The sequence below is a fragment of the Thamnophis elegans genome, chromosome 5 (assembly GCF_009769535.1).
Source record: "Thamnophis elegans isolate rThaEle1 chromosome 5, rThaEle1.pri, whole genome shotgun sequence".
In the NCBI taxonomy this organism is placed as follows: Eukaryota; Metazoa; Chordata; class Lepidosauria; order Squamata; family Colubridae; genus Thamnophis; species Thamnophis elegans.
Window position 1 is genome coordinate 40,632,023 of NC_045545.1, and position 20,676 is coordinate 40,652,698.

Consider the following 20,676-nt stretch of genomic DNA (forward strand, 5'->3'; position numbering starts at 1 on the left):
AGGCAGGTTTCAATATTTTTGAATCCAAATTCAAAGTGGATTTTGAAACAGACTGCCACGAGAGAATGGAGATTCCGTTTTTGGCTTTATTTAATTCAGGCATGCTCAGGAGACTTAAATTTTGAGAAAGCTTCCAGATGTGGGATTATAGAAAACGCATTTAAGAAATAAAATATTCAGCAATAAGTTAAGCGTTCACTCAGGAGAAATATTAAGGAAGGCTGCTGTGATTAATAAATGCATCACTGTTGTTCAACTGCTGCCTGTTCCTTAATCCTGTTTTTTTTCTTGATTAATTAAATATGGAGATTTTTTAAGTTGGTAAAGCAATAGCAAATACAGGCTATATGATACAGGAAAACGCATTTGTAGGCATGTAGACTTTTTGTTTGAAACTTTCAACTCTTTCAACAGAAGTAAAAGCAAATAGCGCTTCCATTTCTGTGGTCATACAACATAAATAGAGTTTGCTTTTTTCTGTGAGTTTTGTATAATTTAAATAATTACAACAGAGTATACAGTAAATTGGTATTCAGCATTCTTATATGGGACCTAATCAGCTACAAAAGTCTTGGTTTAAAATATTGTTGAATATAGAGTTCTCTGATTTATAGTATAGCAACGAGCTATAGTAACCCTTGTAAAACTATATATTGTATAAATCAGTTTTCCAGAATGTGATGTTACCTCTCAAAATTAGTTCCACCTTGAAATTTCAATCTTAAAATACTGTACAGTATCTTCGGCCTCTCCTGGCAAGAACAATAAAGTGCAGAAATAAGTAACACTGAATTAATTCCAACTGCCATACTTAACCCTGCCAAATAAATTCTAAATAGTATTCCCGTTTCTCTGTTTTTGGCTCTTTTCCTTTGCAGTCTCTCAAATATCCTCTCATCATCATGGGTGTGCATGAAACAGAAAACAAGTTCCGTCTGTAACTTGAAACAAAGCATTACATTCCTGAAGTCAATTTGCCTCATTTCAAGCCAGTATCGGTTTCATAGAAACAGAGGTGTCTGCAAATTTTGGTCAAAAAGTCAAGATGGTGGCCATGGCAGTGCAACTGAAGCTTGGAACACATTAAAAAAAAAACAGGCACTGTCATTACCATCAAGTTGGCCTTTTTGACCACACCCCATAGGCACTCCAAGCATAAGGTGACCAGATTTTCAGATTGGTAAAGAGGGACACCTTTGACCGGGGTGGGTGGGGGGTGGGCTTGATTAAAAATTTTATACGGAGCAACAAAAATTTTCATACAACGCAAAAATAGTATTGTAATGTTTTTTTATTTCAACATAACTACAATTTACAAATATAATATGTTTATTTACATTTATATTTATTAAATATATTGACAAAAATTATGTACAGTATAATTGGTCAAATTACAATGGCATTGAAAAAAGTGACTGATGACCATTTTTCACACTTAGCAACCATTTTCACATTTAGCGACCGTTGCGTTGCAGCATCCTCATGGTCACGCGATCAAAAGTTTGCTGTTTGGCAACAGATTCATATTTATGATGGTTTCAATGTCCTGGGGTCATGTAACTGCCTCTTTTGTGACCTTTTGACAAAGTCAAATGAGGAAACCAGATTCACTTACGTTACTAACTTATCATCTGCAGTTATTCACTTAAGAACTGTGGCAAGAAAGGTGGTAATGGGGCAAAATTCACCTAACATCACATCAGTGACGTGCGGTTGGTGAGGCAAGAGCGCAGCAGCGGCAAGAAGCAACGTCCCTGCCACTGTGTACGACAGGCGTCTCGCATTTATGGCGAACATAAATGCGAGATGGCTGTGACACAGCGGCGGAGATTGCATCTCTCTCTCGCCGCTGGCTCTGCTGCACCCCCGGCTCCTCCGTCCCCGCCGCGAGGTGCCTGCTGTGAGAGAGCGGGCAGCGGGGATTCCTTCTGCACAGTGGCGGAGATCGCTCTCTCGCCGCTGGCTCTGCCGCACCCCCCGGTCCTCCATCCCCGCTGTGAGGCGCCTACTGTGAGAGAGAGGGCGGTGGGGATTCCTTCTGCACAGCAGTGGAGATCGCTCTCTCGCCGCTGGCTCTGCCGCACCCCCCCCCCTTTGCACAATAAATAAAATAATATTTTAAAATACATTAAATTAAAAAAAGAAAAGAAAAAAACCCAGCTCACTTTCCAGCAGGCAGGCAGTGTCAGAACTTCGATGCGATGGATCCTCTCATCGATGGATGGAAGCATGGAGCAGGCAGGCAGCAGGAACAGGTAAGACACTGACTGGACTGGACTGTGGAGGGACAAAAAATGGCTAGGGTGCCTTAGTGGTATGGAGAGGAAGCAGGGGGGGGGGAAATTAGATCGTGGTGGCTACTGCCAGGCCGCGGCCTCCCTAGGGAAGGCCTTTGCAAGGGAAGGCCTTCCCTTGCAAAGCTAGGCCGCCACCGCCCACTCGATTCCCGCCGCCAGAGTTGCTTACCTGAAGCAGCAAAGGCGAAGGCGAAATGGAGACTCGAGTCAGCAGCGTGCTTAAACTTTTCCATCCCCAGCCCGCTCACTGATTGGCTGGAGTCCAGGCGCAATCAGTGAGCGGCAGACTGGACTGCCTTAGACTTAGTGTGGATGGGCGGGGGAGCGAGCGAGCGAGCAAAGGTGCCAAAATTAAAAATCGGGACTTTTTGAAAACTACGCGGGACGCAGGACCAATTGTGGGAAAGCGTGCCTGTCCCGCCAAAAGTGGGACGTCTGGACACCTTATCCAAGCAGGGGAAAAAAAAATCTGAATTAATGTAGTGAATCCACTTTCAGCAGAAATGAAACTCAGTTTCAGATGTTTCAGGCAAGTAAAATTGGGATCTGGAAGGGCTGTAAAAAATTGGACAACCATTAGATAGCAGCAAAATATTACAGAATGTTCTCAGCTGCCATCTAGTGGCCATCTGTATTTTTGCAGTACAGATGCAATGCCTTGAAACTAGAACAGACATTTGTGCCTGGGACGTAGGTATTTTCAGAGCAAGGAATGTAAGCAGAAAGACATTGGTTCTGTGTTTTATCTCTCATACAAGACACCAACATTTCATTTAAGTACTTCTTAAGGGAAGGAGGATATCCCTGAAAGAAAAAATAATAATTAATTCTAGTTGATCCCAGTTAAGAGACTACTCCCCCCCCAAAAAAAACACATCTAAAATTAATCTTGCAGACAATCAGAGATAACTCTATTCATTCTTGTATTTAAAAATTTACCTGAAATGTACCCATTATTTTTCTCAACAGGCTGCCAAAAAGCAAAAGAAGATACTTTGTGGTTTCTATCTAGTAGCTTAACAATTAGTGACAGCAGGTGCTGTTCCCCAGAAGACAAGCCCCACACAAATATCCCCCTCTGCCCAGCTGCCAGCTTTTATATTCTAAATGTAAATTATATTTACATCAATAGTCTTCAATAGCATACAAAATGAAAGCGTGATCATAAGGGATACACACATCCTTGCTAGCAAAACAACTCTTCTTTTTACACTTGAAGTTCTAAAATAAAAAAGATAGGAGAACTGCAGAGGACAGGTCAAAACTCAAGGTCAAGTATACCTCTGCAGGAAAATGCCCCCATCAATATTACAAAAAAGCATGAGCAAGATGCACATTTCCCACCTGTTTCTGCTTTGCTTAGCAGGCCAATCAGCCATGGCTTTTCTGGATTTGAAATGCACTATGAAATCTGTGCAAATATTAGACACAAGAAAATCCAGTGTACAGAATGCAAAAATGAATCAATGTCACCAAAATGTAAAAAATCCAAACAAGCCAAATGAACCAAAGCACATGATCAGCATAGAACTTTTGAGGAAAGAAAAAAATAATATTGATTTCTACTGGAACGATGGCCTACTTCTGGACACCATATTGTCTTTGATCCAGGATGATCAGGTCTTGAGGCCCAGCAAATTCATCACTGGCTATACCTGAAAATAGATGAGTCATGGGAATCAGACTTGGGAAAGTCTGGGAGGGTTGTGAATTGAATCTTCGTTGAATCTTAGTACTTTCATATGGTCCAGGGGCTAGATAAGCCCACACGGAGCTTATTCCGCATAAGATCGAATTTATACATTTGGTCAGTCGTTGCTCAGAGAGACTGAAGGGGATGGTCAGATGAGCCATATGGTTCTTACCCAAATATACCTTTCTTAGGTGACTAGGCCAGGAATTATCCCTGTATTGCTTTTTCCCCTGACCAAATTGGTCATTGGTCAATGGAACAAGCTTTATACACGTGAGTTGATATCTTAGAGGCAGCAATTTCACTTCACTATTGGACACATCTAGGTGTTGGGCAGATTGCTGTTCAGCAATTGGGAGGGCACGGTGAATGGCTGGACCTCAGCTGTTTGAGGTAATCCATAAAAATAAGTTTATCACAGGTTTGTTTCATCAAGTCATCGCTCAGGTCTGAAGGACAAAATGTCATAAATTATCTTCCCTAGAAAACAGCATCTTATCAGTCAGGATGATGTTGGCAGGCAAGAAATGTAATTGGCCAACTGACACTGGTTACCCAAAACTGGGGGAGGTCTGTCCCTTATGGTCTCCAGCTAGTTCAGGTAACACAGAATTGAGCAATATGCATTGTATCAACAGTCCTCTTTTCTTCCTGGCGACACGCCATGCACACTACCCTAAGTTCAGGCTGATGCCCTTAGGCCTGTCTTCAATGAGTTTCAAAACCTCAAGTTGCAGCATGCACGATTTTATAATGTGTGCCACATCTCCCTTTACTTTCCATTCTAGGCTAAAGGACCAATTACTATAATCTTTCCTTATAGGGAAGGTGCTGTATTATTCACACATTTTTCTCTCTTTGCATCTTTTCTATTTTTTTAAAGCATAATGATCCATACTATACAAGGTTTAACACTCCAAATGTATTTTCACTATAGATTTGTATAATAAAATTATGTTGGCAATCCTATTTGGTTTGTCAATAGTTACAAGCATAGCATGTGCTTTTCTTTCTTTTTTTACTTTTTTTAATCCACCGGCATTTGGCTTACAAGCCTGTCCTGGTAACACCTTTTTGTTTCTACCATGTCTCCATGATGCTGAACTCATCTCATTTTCAGTCCATGAATGAGAGATAGCTTATTTTTTTGCTAGGTATCATATTTGACCCAATTCTAGGCCAGCTTCAAGGTACTAGGATCTGTTACAGATTACCTTGGGCAGCAGTGAGGTGAGTTGCCTAACTTGAAACAGAGGCAACATTGTTAACCCACTGGGGATAACCCACTTCAAGCAGCAGAGGTCTTCAAACTTGGAAACTGTAAGACTTGTGGACTTCAACTCCCAGAATTCTCCAGTCAGCAGAGCTCCACCCAGCAGAGCAGAGCTGGCTGGAGAATTCTGGGAATTAAAGTCCACAAGTCTTAAAGTTGCCAAGTTTGAAGACACCTGAGCTATAGTTTCCAGCAAGATAGGTCAGCGCCTCAAGTCAATAGTGGGGTGGGGGGAAGCCCACAGTGTGCGTTCTGCAATAAGCTTTATATCAGTCCAAATCAAGCAATATTTAAATGTAAAATGTTACAACACCATACTATGTAAATCCTCTTATGATGTATTAATTTTCTCAATGCATATCACCATTTTTTGTTTCTTAAACTTAAAAGCACCCTGATAGTTGACATAATACTTGGGAAATTACCCTGAACGAAGGCAGCCCTTCAAGAAAAAAATAGGAAATCAGCCACCTATTTCTCCCCCTTTTTATTCAGCGCTCTTCCAAAAGAAGATCGATATCTCTGAGCTCTTTCGTAAGGCTCCTGTTCTTCGGAAATCCATAGATCGGCATTCTCTTCACTTGATTATTTTTCCCTACCAGTGACAAGTAGATCGGTTATTCGGTGTTCTCCGTTAGGGCTGTTCATAGATTCACTCCGCGTGTAAACCCGGTACGGTAGAGGGTGTGCACGTTTTGTTAGCGGCGCAAACGTGGAAGTGCACCGGAGGAGAAGCGAAGCTCTTATCATTGGTTCCTCCTTGTCACGGTGAAACCAAGCAGCCTTTAGGCTTCAGGTACCAAAGCGCTTGGTGGGACGTTGGGAAGAGAAGCCCATCCTTTCCCCCGCCGTAGCCTGCCAGGTTGTTATTTATTTTCGTTAGCTTCGCATGTTTATTAGGTCTAAAATTGATGCCTGGCTTTTCCAACAAGAGTTTTTGATAAGGGGGTTCATATTCATGTGGAGCATATTTTGTCTACTTACCTGGCAGTGGTAAGGCTTAAGAACATAGCAGATTGGTCTAGAGTAGACTCTAGAATAAATGGAAAGAAAAATGATGTAATAAAGTCTATGAGCAAGAATAGAATCTCTCAGCTCAAAGGGACCAGGTCTTCAGCTGCTTTAACTCAGGAAACAAAGGTTTAATACAAGAATGAGAAGTGTACTATAATCTTTCAGAGGTTGACTTACAGTTTTGTGCATTTTCCAACATTGGCTATGCTAGCTAGGGCTGTAATACAGCAACTGGTTGTTGTAGTTATGTAACACAAAAGGGATGATTAAATGGCAAAATAGAAGGCTGAGGATGTTGGTTTCTGAGGGTTGTTAAAGTCTTACTATGGACTATGGGAAGTAACTAGTTCTGCACTTTTTTTCCATGTAAAGAGCATAGGTTGTCTGCTTATTGGTTGAATGTTTTATGGATTATTTTCCCCCCCCCCAGATTTTGGTATGGAGTTTCAAGCTGTGGTGATGGCTGTAGGTGGTGGATCCCGCATGATGGATCTGACCTCAAATATCCCTAAAGCTCTTCTTCCTATTGGTAATAAACCCTTGATATGGTACCCACTCAACCTGTTGGAACAAGTTGGTTTTGAAGGTAAACAGCCTTGAATATGATGTTTTGCTCTGTGGAGAAGTGACATAACAAAAAGTCAAGGACACTATTTCAGCAGTACTGGGAACGAACTTTGTCAATAAATCCAAGGAATCTGGATTTATTGGACTTACCATAGCTGGAAGTCGAGTTAATTCAGGATATCCCATTGTACTTCTAACATGATTTAGAACAAGGGTGTCACTCGCAGCTTGCGGGCTGGATGTGTCATGCACTGGCCACACCCACACCTGGTTTAGGAAAGGGGGGAAAGTCACAATACGTCATGTGACAAAGCCATGCAACCCAAGTTTGACACCCTTGATTTAGAAGGAGGTTATTTGATTGAGATCATCTCTGTATGTAAGTAAACATATACAAGCTTTCTACATAAAGAATGCACACATTGAAATTTTTCTTATCTTTTTTTCTTCTGGGAATTTGATGGGAATATTAACAAAATAAGGGGGCATAATGGCTCAACAGTTAAAGACCGTGTTCAAGACTCGAACAATGCACAATGGGGTGAACTCCTGTTCCTGTCCCAGCTCCTGTCCACCCAGCCCTTCAAAAGCATGCAAATGCAAATAGATTAATAAGTACCACTTTGGTGGGAAGGTAACAGCATTCTGTGCCCCTTTGTTGTATAAGGATGCTGGTCACATGACCATGGAAAGTGTCTTCAGACAACTCTTGGCTCCCTTGGCCAAGAAACAGAGATAAGGACCATGCTCTGTAGAGTTGGACATGATTGGACAGGGAAAGCTTTACCTTTTTATCAACAAAATAGAATCAGTTCAGTGTAGTGGTTAAAGCATCTCACTATGAAACTGGCATTAGTCTAGCTCAAATTAGTTTTGGAAGATCTGTGGGAAGCTTCCAAGAAGTAAATTGTGTGTGTGGATGAGAGAGATTGTATTAATGCCATATTTATATGTAAAGGCAGTATAAATCACCCTTTCCTTCCAAAGGTTTTATATGATAATAATATTCACAATTTGAAGCGTTAGACTAATTTTTCTCCAAGCACTTTATTCACTGATATATTTTTCATCCAAAATTTTCATTACCTTGGGTTAACTGATATGGTTTATAATGAATATGTAGTGGAGTAATGCAGTATTTCAGTTTTCAAGGTAAAATGGATTCTTGGGAGAATGCACAAATATAGTACCTGTGTGTAATTACACAAAGCAGCTTGCTTTTTCCTGGAATTGTGCAGGAAAATTGTACAATCACATGAAAAAGTGTGTCATATAGTTGTATAATTAGGCTTCACTGTAATATACCGGTAGTTAGTTCTACATTTAGTCTGCTTCTCTAATTCTGTTATGCTGGTAAACATTTTAACAATTCTTAGTTTAACCCAATGTATGAGACCAATCATTGTATCACATATGTTCATAATTAGTTTGTGATGAGTTATATCTTCCATCTGCATTTACAGTCTTTTAAGAAAAGGTCTAAACTGAAGAAGTTTTAATATAAATAATTTTAACTTTAAATGTATTCTCACCTGATTAGTCATGAGGTTCAGTAACTTTGCACAAACCCCAGAATCATTTTCCTTATGGACTAGCATTTTAAATGTAATGTGAATAGTGGCAGAATAGCAGTTTTATGAATAATGCTCATTTGCTATGGTTACTATTGAAAATTATCTAACTGAATACGAAATAGGAAATCATACTAGACTTTTTGGCTCCAAGTAGGGAAAGAATAATTGTTCAGTAATAATGGAGCTTAATGTGTAATTAAAATAGCTTAACACATTAACAGAGTTGAAAGGGACATTGGAGGTCTTCTAGTGCAACCCCCTACTCAAGCAGGAGACCCTATACTATTTCAGACAAATGGCTGTTCCCTCTGTTTTTAAAAACCTCCAGTAATGGAGCACCCACAACTTCTGAAGGCAAACTGATCTAGCTCAGGGCTGTCAAACTCCCGGCCCATGGGCCAGATACATCATGTGCTGGCCATGCCCACGCCCAGTTTAGTGAAGGGGAAAAAAGCCCCAATACATCCTATGACGCCGCTGTGACGATGTGAGTTTGACACCTCTGATCTAGCTTGTTAGATTTTTTTTCTAGTGCATCATTTTCTTTTTAGGATATTATTTATTACATGAAGCTAATAGATTCTTATTCATGGTTCCTATGTTTAATTATCATATGGTTAGTAAAGTTTCTAAAACAAAGTTGGCAAAATAGGGTTATAAATAAGCACTAGGATGGGTTTCTACAGGTTCCATCTCTTCTCTGAGCCAAGAATTCTGTATTTTCTGCAGTGTCAAGCAAGAGCTAATGCCCTTTTTTCTTAAATCCCAGTAATAAGAAGTATTCTTTATTAAGGTTGTATTGTGGAGGCTTCAAGGGAAAGTGTCCGGGGAATTTTAAAGCTAGAACAGAGAATGAGCCATGTTTACTATTGTCAAATTGTTCCAGTTTAATGAATGATTTTGTCCTTGCAACAGTAAATACACCAATGGCAGATGATAGAAAGCGTTCCATTCTTGAAAATAGTTCATTTCAAAGCGGATATATTAAGAAATGCTTAATATGTTAACAAATGCTTAATATACTTTATGAAGGATAATTGTTGAGCATTTCCAATATTGGTGTTTAGTATGTAGTTTCATTGGAGAAAGGATAAAGAGCTTTCTGGCACAGAGACTAGAATAAGAAATTATTACAAAGGCCTTCATTGCTAAAAGATCCTGTTTTCTTTTGAGTTAACCCATTCTGCTTTTTCCATTTCCATTCCATTTCCTTCAAAGGAAATCAGAGCAATAGTTTAGGCTAATTTCCGGAATGCATTAGAGTGCTATGAAAATGTAGTTTCATTTGCAATACTAGCACACTGCCTTTTACTCTGCCTACTCTTCGTTTAACAAATGGCTAATCTCAAATAATTTCCTTCTGCTTTTCTTCCCAGGGCCACAAGTTTAGGATATTTGGCACCTGGCAAAACGTAGTTAACTAAATGCTAGATCTTGCTTATACGTATAATGTACTTCCTAGAAATCTCCTTTCTGTTAGTTATAAAACTTGTTTTCCTAAGCATTGCTTAGGTCAGATTTCTACCTTCAATAATACTCAAACGACTAAATAACATATTTCAATCTCCAACAAACCAAATTCCAATCGTGAGAATTATTTCTTTGAAATAACTTCAAAACAGAAAAAAATGCAGAAGAATTTTTCTATTTGGTCCTATACAGATTGGAAAAGAAAACTGACTTAATGAGACACCATTTGCAAAACTGTCCAACCCAATTCCATTTCAAAATAAAATTATTTTAATTAAAAAATGAGTTATTTCCTAAGAAGTCTATACTGTTTGAACAGAAGTTTCCCTCTTACTGCCCAAGAGAAATAGACATTAGCTCAAACTTAAAATATTACTGGCAATGTATTTCATACTCAGTGAAGTGATTCTAAATTTAAAACAACCTAATTCTGAGATATTTCCATTATGAGTGGATTTGCCTAGCTGTTCCCTTGCTGATCCAAAACTGCTTTTGGATTTAATTCCAATGTAGATTAAATGTTTTGATCAGTTCTATGCACCATGATTAATGGCAGGGGCTGTGGGAGTTCAAAACATCTGGTGTTTACTATGCCAGTCTTTGTTCTAGAATCTAGAGATCATTCATAATTATATATTTAAACAGTGGTGGTCTCAGTGCAATTCCCTGGCTGTCCCATTGTTTAGTTTCAACTATTGTGAAAGTTGGCCATTTATTCCTAATCCAAGGTCTCTGCTCATCAAACAATTACAAATTAATAAAGAAACTTTTACTGTGTTAGTTTATTCAAAAACATTGTGATAGATCTATCAAATGTGTTTTGAGAATCCAAATAAATAGTGCATATGAATTTACTACTATCCACATCCATATTGGGACTCTAAAACAGTGTTTCTCAACTTGGCAAATTTAAGACATGTGGACTTCAATTCTTCCCTCTCCCTAAATATACCAGGAATAAATGTTATCCTGAAAAATCTGTTTTCTTAAATGCTTTAAAAAGTTGATATTGCACTGGCTATCTCTTTCTTTCTTTCTTTCTTTCTTTCTTTCTTTCTCTCTCTCTCTCTCTCTCTCTCTCTCCTTCTCTTTCCTGTCTCTCCTCTCTCTCTTCTTTCCCTCCCTCCCCTCCGTCTCCAAGATCACCGTAAGGTACTGCATTTGCTGATTTTAGGAATATTAAATTTTACATATGAGACTTTTTTTTAGAACACTTGGATTAAAACCAATTAAATCAGATGAAAACGTATCTCAAACTCTTCTAAATGTTACATGGGGAGGCTCATGTATGCTTTTTCAAGAGCCTGATTTAATGGAATTTGAATTCAGAAGACAAAATTCCATCTAGACCAGGGGTGTCAAACTGGTGGCCCACAAGTTGGATGCGTCATGTGTAGGCCATGCCCACCCCATCTCCACAAATGGGAAAAATGGCGCAAAACATCACATGACAGCAATGTGACGCAGCAAGTTTGACTCCCGTGATCTAGACAATCTCCTAAAATAAGGGACAAGTTGGTTGCAGCTACGAAGCTTTGGCGAGGTAAATTTATATTATTTGCAAAAATGTATATCAATTGTGTAATTACATTACACTACATTACATAATTACATTACACAAATGATGTAAATTGGTACGAATTACATGTTTTAAAATTTAATAGACATTTAAGATTAATAGAGGCTTCCTCCTCCCAACTTTTCCATTATTCAAGTTATATTTCCATATCTTTATTAATGTCTAGCTTTGTGTTAAATACATAATTATATAACATAATTTTTATAGAATATATTCTATAAAAATTATAGAATATATGCAATTATATTGATATTTTTATATTTTTTAGATTTACTATCTTATATTTTGCTTAGGAGGTCTATCTTACAAAAGCAAAATTACATTCAATAAAATAGCATAAAATATTGTTCTGCAGAAATAATGCTATTTTGTTCAGTAAATTATTTTTGCACATTTTGGCATATAATGAGAACTTTGAAGCCTTGAAGAACTTGATCAAATTATTTGAGGACTTTGAAAGTTTTACAGTTTTAAAAGAATATAAACTTTACATTTAAACTTTACATTTAACAGTTACATCATTCTAAACTATCTAAAATGATCTATTCTGAAAAATGTAAACTATTTCATAGACCTATTTACCGTATATACTCGAGTATAGGCCGACCCGAATATAAGCCGAGGCACCTAATTTTACCACAAAAAACTGGAAAAGTTATTGACTCGAGTATAAGCCTAGGGTGGGAAATGCAGCAGCTACCGGTAAATTTCAAAAATAAAAATAGATACCAATAATGTTTTTGAATATTTATTTCAAAGAAAAACAGTAAACTAGCGGTGTATTCAATGAAATACTTCACTCACCTCATGATGCTGATGTCCCGCTGTGATGATGATGTCCCGTGCAGCCGCGGGAGCGATGTCCCGCCTCCTATGACACACGGCACAGTGATTCCTATCATTGGATCACTGTACCAGAGGAGGTGGGACATCGCTATGTGGCTGCTTGCCATAACAAGGAGGAGGTGGGACATCGTTGCAGAGCGGCAGGAGGGGGAGGAAGGGGAATCGTAAGACAGCCCTGCATTACATTAGAACGTGAGGAGGGGGGATGGTGCGGTGCGCGCTGCGCGGCAAACTGACACAGAGGGAGGGGAAACTCACAGGGGCACTGGGCCATTCACGAGTGTCACCCAGCGGCATGGCCCCGCCCCTTTTTCTCCTCCATTTCGGGCAAATTTTTCACTGACTCGAGTATAAGCCGAGGCGGCTTTTTTCAGCCCAAAAAGTGGGCTGAAAAACTAGGCTTATACTCGAGTATATACAGTACTTTTTCTTTCTTTTCTGCAGAAGTCATTGTGGTTACAACGAAAGATGTTCAGAAAGTGCTAAACTTGGAGACAAAACTGAAGCTGGATATTGTATGTATTGCTGATGATGCAGATATGGGAACTGCAGACTCGTTACGGCAAATTCATGAGAAAATAAAGGTAATACTAAGCATTTAAAATCATTTTAATTTATCATAATATGAGTAATGTGTATGTGTAAAATATAGAAATAATTCAACAGACCAGTGTTCACTAAGGAAATTAAGCAAATTTATTTATTTATTTATTTCTATGCGGTCCATCTCCCCTCAAGGTGATTCTGGGCAGCTAAGATAAACCATCATCTTAGGAGATGTTTAGATCTTGCAAAGCATGTATATGTTTTTGAACTCTTCTTATTCATGCTGTGTCCAATTCAGTTTTAAGGACAAGATTAACAAACTAAGCTAACCAATGAACAATAATGTAATTATTGTGTACCATATCTTTGGGAAATTATGAGAGAAAAATCCATTTGCTAAATAATGTTAAAAATGGATTCATATCTCAATTTAGATAAGCTAACATTAGTACAAAATATATTCGCCACCTTGAGTTATTTCTAAAAATAATAAAGACAGGCTGCCAATAAATAAATAAATAAAAATTCACTATAGATCATAGACTTTCTGTAAGTCTATGATCCATAGTAAATTTATGTAGAAATGTAATATTTCTACATTCAGTGAGATCTGACTCTTAATATTGAACTGAAACACAAGAACAAAAATAATTGACTTCCTATATATTCTAGGTATGATCCAATTTCATTATCCAGCATGTTAGTGAAACAATATTATGTTCACGGGTACACTAAAGTGCATGTAAATCAAATTTCATTAGAATATTTTGAGCCGGTTGTTGGTTTTTTGTGTTTCTTATGGTTACATGTTTTTTATTGTTAATGTTCAATATTTATCTTGATCCAATATAAATTATTTGGATGCTGAATTAAAATTTTAATTCAATTACTTCTTAATATGAAATTAAATTTAACTATATTGATATGCTTTATGAAAGCATATCAGTAATTTAAATAATTGAAATCCACATTACTAATATCAAAAAGCAGTGAAATAAAAACTGAGAAAGTGATAATCTTAAGTCATGAAGTGAACCTGTTGTTGTATATCAGATACACTAGCAGTAAGTTTTAAATCTGAACTGTGTATCCACATTATTACCACTGCTAGTGCCAGGAATTATCACTGCAGTACCACTGCTGTGAACAGAACTGATTTTATAAAATCAACATGGTGCTATTTAATGAGTTGTTGAATAAGGGAGAAAATGTCTTCTTTTCTGTTTTGGTGGCTTTGCATCCAGCTCATTGCAATATTTTGTTTCCTGGCAGAAAGCAATGTGTGAATTTGGGCAATATTTCATCTGTTTCCTGAGGTTTGGCAGCAACATCTGTAGACTCAGGTTATACGGGAAGAGCCCATGGCATAGCTGCTTCCCATGCTATTATTGCTCCTCTTGGGAATAGAAACAATTTTGGTACGCGAAGGAAACCCACCGTCAGCACTTCCTACATACTCTCACTTCTTTATAAAATTACAAGGAAAAGCTCTGTGCAATTAAGACTAATGATGGGAAGTGCTCTTGCTTCTTATTCAGTGTGAGCCAGAGACATATAGAACCACAGATATGGCCCAAAACTGTACTGCCTGGGTAAGAAGACTAACCATTTTTGCTGGCATGTGCATAGATAATATTATGTTGGTTTGGAATATGAAGATGAAAGCTGACACATTTTTCCTCTCTCATCCTGTAAAGATCTTCTCCAATTTATGTCAGTAACTATATTCCAACCAGCTATTAAAATATAGTATTCCAGTAGTATAACAGAATGGAAAAATGTACATTTTCCTGCACTAATAAATGTTTACTTGTTTTAATGGAACCCCTGACTAAACCATACAGTTAGATACTATTGTTAGTAGACCTTGACTATGAAGTAATGATAGGTGGACAACCTAGTGTTTCCTAAATCTTTCAGAATAAAAGTTGCAAAAATGTACCCATGATCCTTCCATCAACAATGAAAAAAAGTAGTAATTTCTTGGAAGAGCTGAGCTAAGATTTGCATCCTGTGTACATCTTTAGGAGCCGTGTTGTGGAAAGTGTGATGTCACAGCAGTGGTCTGTATGCTGCTGAGGGTCAGTGATCCATGTAGTTTTGGACAGACAAGTTTAGTGCTTCACTTCCTGTGCTGAAAAACCTTCTTTCCAAATACATGACATAAGAAAGCTCACTGTAATAGCTGGGAGGTGGAATCTGTGTTTTTGGTACAGTTGAGATGGGTTTGGTGACCATGGAAAAAAACCATAACTTGTAACAGAGACTTTTTGGACTGTTGTTGGATTTAAAAACAACCATGAAATATGTGCATAGAGACAAATGAGACGTTTTACGCCTTTACTTATAGGTTAATTTTGAAATAAATAAATAGAGCATATTATTTCTTAAAGCAGTTTACCAGACTTCTTTTACTGGGGCTTAACCGATGTTCTCTGAAGCACCGTATATATTTCTGAAATAAAAATAACAAGTGCTTTGCCTTACTCACCTCTCTTAACCACACCACAGAGACTTCTATACGACAAAAATAATAATACTTCAAGAGGTTGACAATCATAGGAGCTTTGTTAAGGTCTGTGTCTCAGTGGAATATATGTGAAAATCCTTAGGTCACAATGCACAACCAGAAGCAACTCCCCCCACCCCCCAAAAAAATATCATTTTGCTCATTCTAGACATGAATTCATTTTGAAATTCTCTTGTAAACCTGGATCCTATTATGAAAAAGGAATGGTTACAGAGAGAACTACTGTAGGGAATATCAAATTCAAGTTCAATTAAGGTTATGTTAATCCGGTTTTCTTGCATAAACATTTTTCCTCTATGGGCTAGTCAAAGCAATAAATATATTTCCAGCACATATGTGGTAGGGAAGTTGCTTGTTTTGCCGAAGGTCACTATGTATATTTGCTGTTCCCTTATTTTAGTTCTGGAAGAGGATGGAAAAATGTATGGAGCAGCTAACTCATCTTTAAGGCCCATCTTATAAAATAATGCAATGTGCCCGATCAAAACTTGGAATGGAATGACTTATAAATTCTAAGCATTGGTTATACATCTTCAAAACAGAATTAATCTTTTTACTATTGTAATTAGAAAAGTTATCTATGGAGATTCTCAATCATCCGGCTCATGATTGTCCCAAAGGTGCTTTTTCTAAAAGGGAAATAGACTTTCTTGGGGTTTTTTTTTCCTTTGAAAATGTTTCGTGTCTCATCCAAGAACCTCAACTGAAGAAGCTTCTTGAATGAGAAACAAAATGTTTTCAGAGAAAAGAACCCAAAGTCCAATTGCCTTTTGGAAAAAGCACCTCTGGGATAGAAGTACCACTTTTGCATCTCTTATAGAAAGGAAGAAAGGGTTGCCTTTTCTTTAGAAAGGAAAGAAGTCCTCCTTAAATCTTAGAATTGAGAATTAGGTTGCTACTATTCTTTCTGTAGAATGAATATTTTATTGGTATAGAGTCCAGTGATGGTGAACCTTTTTCTTACGGCATGCCAAAATTGCACATGTGCGCAATTGCCTGCATGCCCACACCAATTCAATCCTCCCCACCCACTTGCACACGACCCCTCCCCAGCCTCCAGAGGCTTTCCTGAAATCTGGGGAGGGTGAAAAGCAGCTGGCTGGGACATGCATGCGTGCCAGAGCTGACGGTTCACATGCCAACAAATATGGCTCCGTGTGTCATCTGTGGCACGCATGCCATAGGTTCGCCATCACGGGTATAGACCATTATGGTTTTGAAGTGAAATGGGGACTATTTTCTCTTTTAAAAGATCACGAAAGTAGTAAAAAGTTGGCAAGATTTGGGTTTCCTGGATGGCAGAAACTGATAAAATAAGGTACTTGATTGAAGTTGAGCTCCAGAAAAAAATGTGTTGTTGGTGCTGATTATTTTAAGTAATATAATAAGCTGAATAAGTCTTATCAACTCACTGAGACCATATTGAAATTATTTAAATATGTGTGTGTAGATAAATCTGCACCAGCAGTCATAAGTTGCAAATGTGGATTACAGGCTCCCTGAATTCTTAGTGGGAATTGTACAACACAGTATCAGTATATACTAATATCAGTATCAATATATTGGTACATAGTTGACATACAGTTGTTAAAAGAAGATGGTTACATGAGAAAGCTCTTGAATTAGCTACTTCTTTCGTGCTGATTCCCCTCTAAATCCTTCATGCACCAAATGTATGCGCATATGCATATGTATGTATGTGTGTGTATGTATATGTATATACATACATACATACATACATACATACATACATACATACATACATATGCACGTAAGCATCAAATACAAATTCTTTGTGTGTCCAATCAGACTTGGCCAGTAAAGAATTCTATTTCATTCTATTCTATTCTAGCAGCTTTATTCACTGTGCTGTAATTTAATAGTGTATAATACCAGACATTATTTACACAGACTCTCACAGAAGTTACGCAGTTGCTATACTTTCGTTCTCTTCACAGGTTTACATTGTGTACATAGGTTTAGAGCCCCATCTGTAATCGTTTGGATCATATTAAGGTGGATAGGTAACTTTGATTTAGTGGCATATTGGCTGAATGATATACAGGCGAAACTTGAAAAATTAGAATATCGTGCAAAAGTTCATTTACCGTATTTTTCAGAGTATAAAATGCATCTTTTTTCCTCAAAAAAGAGGCTGAAAATCTGGATGCGTCTTATACATCGAATACAGCATTTTTTGCCTCCCGAAGCCCTGCCCCTTCACCAAAATGGCCGTGCAGAGCCTTATGAAGGCTTCCAGAGAGCTACTGGGGGCTGGGGAGGGCAGAAATGAGCAAAGAATGGGCCATTTTTTGACCCCCAGCCCCCAGCAGCACTCTATAAGCCTCCATAATGCTATGCATGCAATTTTTTTTGACAAAAAACAGGCCCGTTTTCACAAAAAATGGGCTGTTGTTTGCTCTTTTTTGGCCCCCCACTCCCCAGGAGCACTCTGCAAGCCCCCCAAGGCTATTGATGCCTTTTATTTGAAAAAAAACAGGCCCGTTTTCATGAAAAATGGACCATTTTTCAGAGGTTTGCAGAGTGCAAAAACTTTTTTTTCCTTTTGGAAAGCTCCTTAACGTCCAGATCACACTCCCTTGTCTCCTCCCCACTGGTCCAAGGCTCAGGCGCCTCCTGGTGGCCAACCAGCCTCTCTGTGCCCTGCTCGGAGTCGGAACCCTGTCCAGGGTCCTCCACATCCTCCAAAGCTGACTCATAGGGCCCCTCGCTCTCGGAGTCTGGTGGCAGCTCCAACGGCTCCTGCTGGGCCACAACAGCTTCCTATTAATGTGCTTTGATACAGCACTTTGGGAACATCCAACTTCTTTTGCAATTACCTTTTGAGGCTTTCCCTCCTTATGGAGGGTGTCAGTGATGGTTTTCTGCACAACTGTCAGGTCAGCAGTCTTCCCCATGTTTGTGATTCCTACTGAACCAGACTGGGAGACCATTTAAAGGCTCAGGAACCCTCTGCAGGTGTTATGGCTTAATTAGAGTGGGACACTTTGAGCCTAGAATATTGCACCTTTTCACAATATTCTGAGATTGTGGATTTGGGGTTTTCATGAGCTGTAAGCCGTAATCATCACAATTATGACAAATCACGGCTTGAACTATCATCTTTGCATTAATGAGTCTATCTCATATGTTAGTTTCACCTTTTAAGTTGCATTACTGAAATAAATGAACTTTTGCACGATATTCTAATTTTTCGAGTTTCACCTGTAGTTCACGAAAAGAAAAGCTTAATTTAAATTCTATGGAGATTCTCAGTCATCCAGGTCATGGTTGTCCCAAAGGTACTTTTTCAAGAGGCAACTGGACTTTCTGGTTTTTATTTGAAAACGTTTTGCTTCTCATCCAAGAAGCTTCTTGGATGAGAAGCAAAACATTTTTAAAGAAAAACAAGAAAGTCAGTTGTCTCTTGAAAAAGTAACTTTGGGAGTTAATTTAAATGCTTACTCTCAGAAATTCTGAACATCTTTAAAATCAATTTGGCATTTTTTCATTTTTATTCATCTATAATTCATTGATTAGGGGAAAGATAAACTGGTGATAGTGAAGGTGTGTCCCATCCAGTTGTTGGCGTGATGAGATAAAAGAAATAGCCATTTTTAAGCTCAGTCTCAGATTTTTGAATTGTAATCTTGGATGTTTTATTCAAATAGAATAAAGGATATTTATTCAGAAAGAAAGAAAGAAAATTGTGTTTTTATATAACCTTTGTAAACAATACTATTAAGGAAGCCACTTTGGTATGGTTGTTATGGACCAGGCTAGAAAATGTGAGACCATGAGTTCTAATCCTGTCATAGCCATAAAGCCGGTTATGTGACCTTGGACTAGTCATTGTTTGTCAAAAGCAGACAATGGCAACCCATTTCTGAAAAAACTTGTCAAGAAAACTGTAGTGACATGTCCAGATAATTGCCAGGGTTAAGAACTGGAAGGCATGTGAACAGACATATAGACACACGATACTGCTAAATTCTGAAATTGGTGGTGGGCACAAAAGCTATATAGTTTTAGTTTCCTAAACCAATATATAGTCTACTGCATTTATACAGTATAGCAAAAATTTATAGTGTGAAAACAGAGCAAATAAGGATAATTGAACCTAGTATACTACAGCTGAATGTTTTATGGATTGCTTTAAGTAAAACTGGAATGAATCCTACAGACTAATGTCTGGGGTGAAACTGCATATTTCAGGTGTTTAGCCTTAGGGATCTGTTGACTGGTTCCACCACAAAACCGCGATGCCCTTATCCGCGCCGACATAAGTGCGGAGGCAAATCCGCGGCGTCCGAAGCGCTAAGAAAAAAATGACCCTACCACCGCGACAACAGCGCAGTGACAGAAGGGCGTTCTACATGCTTCGTTCTTTGCCTCCAAAGGTAGCCCTCCTCCTCCAGCTGACAGCGGCAGCGGGCACGGGGCAAAGCGGGCTGCCCAGCAGCAGCAGCCCGTGGGAAGGGTCCAGCTCAGCCGCGGGGGGCAGCAGGAAGCGGAGGAGGACGCGGCAGCGGCGGCGGCTGAGACTCTCCCGGGCCGGCAAAGCAGGCTTGCCCGGCGGAGGCAGGCTGCCCTCTTCTTCCTCAACAACATCTCCTTGGACGGGCGGCCTCCGCCGCCGGCGCCTCCCCCAGAGGAAGAGGCAGGGTGGGCGGCGGCGGCGGCTGAGGCTCTCCCGGGGCCAGCGAAGCGGGCTTGCCCGGTGGCGGCGGCCACCCATCCAAGGAGATGTTGTTGAGGAAGAAGAGGGCGGCCTGCCTCTGCCGGGCAAGCCCGCTTCGCCGGCCCCGGGAGAGCCTCAGCCGCCGCCGCTGCTGCGTCCTCCTCCGCTTCCTGCTGCCCCCCGCGGCTGAGCTGGACCCTTCCCACGGGCTGCTGCTGCTGGGCAGCCCGCTTTGCCCCGTGCCCGCTGCCGCTGTCAGCTGGAGGAGGAGGGCTACCTTTGGAGGCAAAGAACGAAGTATGTAGAACGCCCTTCTGTCGCCGCGCTGTTGTCCCCACGGTGATGACGCGCGGTGATGACGTCGCGACTTTAGTGATGTGATTTAATCTCCGCTATTTTGCGTAGCGCGGTTTTGTCGTGCCACGCTGTTGACTGACTTCAGATAGTAGATACCTAGATTATATTTTCCAATGAGATGGGGTAGATGGGACGTAATGCACTAGTTGAACAATAAAAAGAAACTACTGCATCAATAGGTGACATTAGAAGCAAATAATTGGGAAGAGGTTCTGCCTTGCTGGAGGCCTTCAAACAGAAGCTGGAATG

The 20,676-nt window shown here is 39.4% G+C and overlaps 1 protein-coding gene and 1 long non-coding RNA gene across 5 annotated transcripts in view; one reads left to right on the forward strand and one right to left on the reverse strand.

The window, feature by feature from the left end:
• Nucleotides 1–1,535: 1,535 nt before the first annotated feature.
• Nucleotides 1,536–5,810, reverse strand: LOC116509350. The gene is made up of 3 exons (XR_004255496.1): nt 5,689–5,810; nt 2,166–3,952; nt 1,536–1,576 (listed from the first exon to the last, which is right to left on the reverse strand). It is a non-coding gene; the product is annotated as an uncharacterized LOC116509350 (long non-coding RNA).
• A 122-nt stretch (nt 5,811–5,932) lies between these two features.
• EIF2B3 (eukaryotic translation initiation factor 2B subunit gamma) overlaps nt 5,933–20,676 on the forward strand; it is a 122,323-nt gene continuing 107,579 nt past the window's right edge. Inside the window, exons 1-3 of one of the 4 annotated variants that reach the window (XM_032218434.1) lie at nt 5,933–6,059; nt 6,708–6,863; nt 12,758–12,897. In XM_032218434.1, coding sequence (XP_032074325.1) covers nt 6,716–6,863; nt 12,758–12,897 — 288 coding nt within the window. In that variant the 5' untranslated portion in view covers nt 5,933–6,059; nt 6,708–6,715. Of the gene's footprint in view, nt 6,126–6,707; nt 6,864–12,757; nt 12,898–20,676 lie in introns of all 4 variants that reach the window. The other 3 variants (XM_032218433.1, XM_032218436.1, XM_032218435.1) reach the window with 3 other exon arrangements.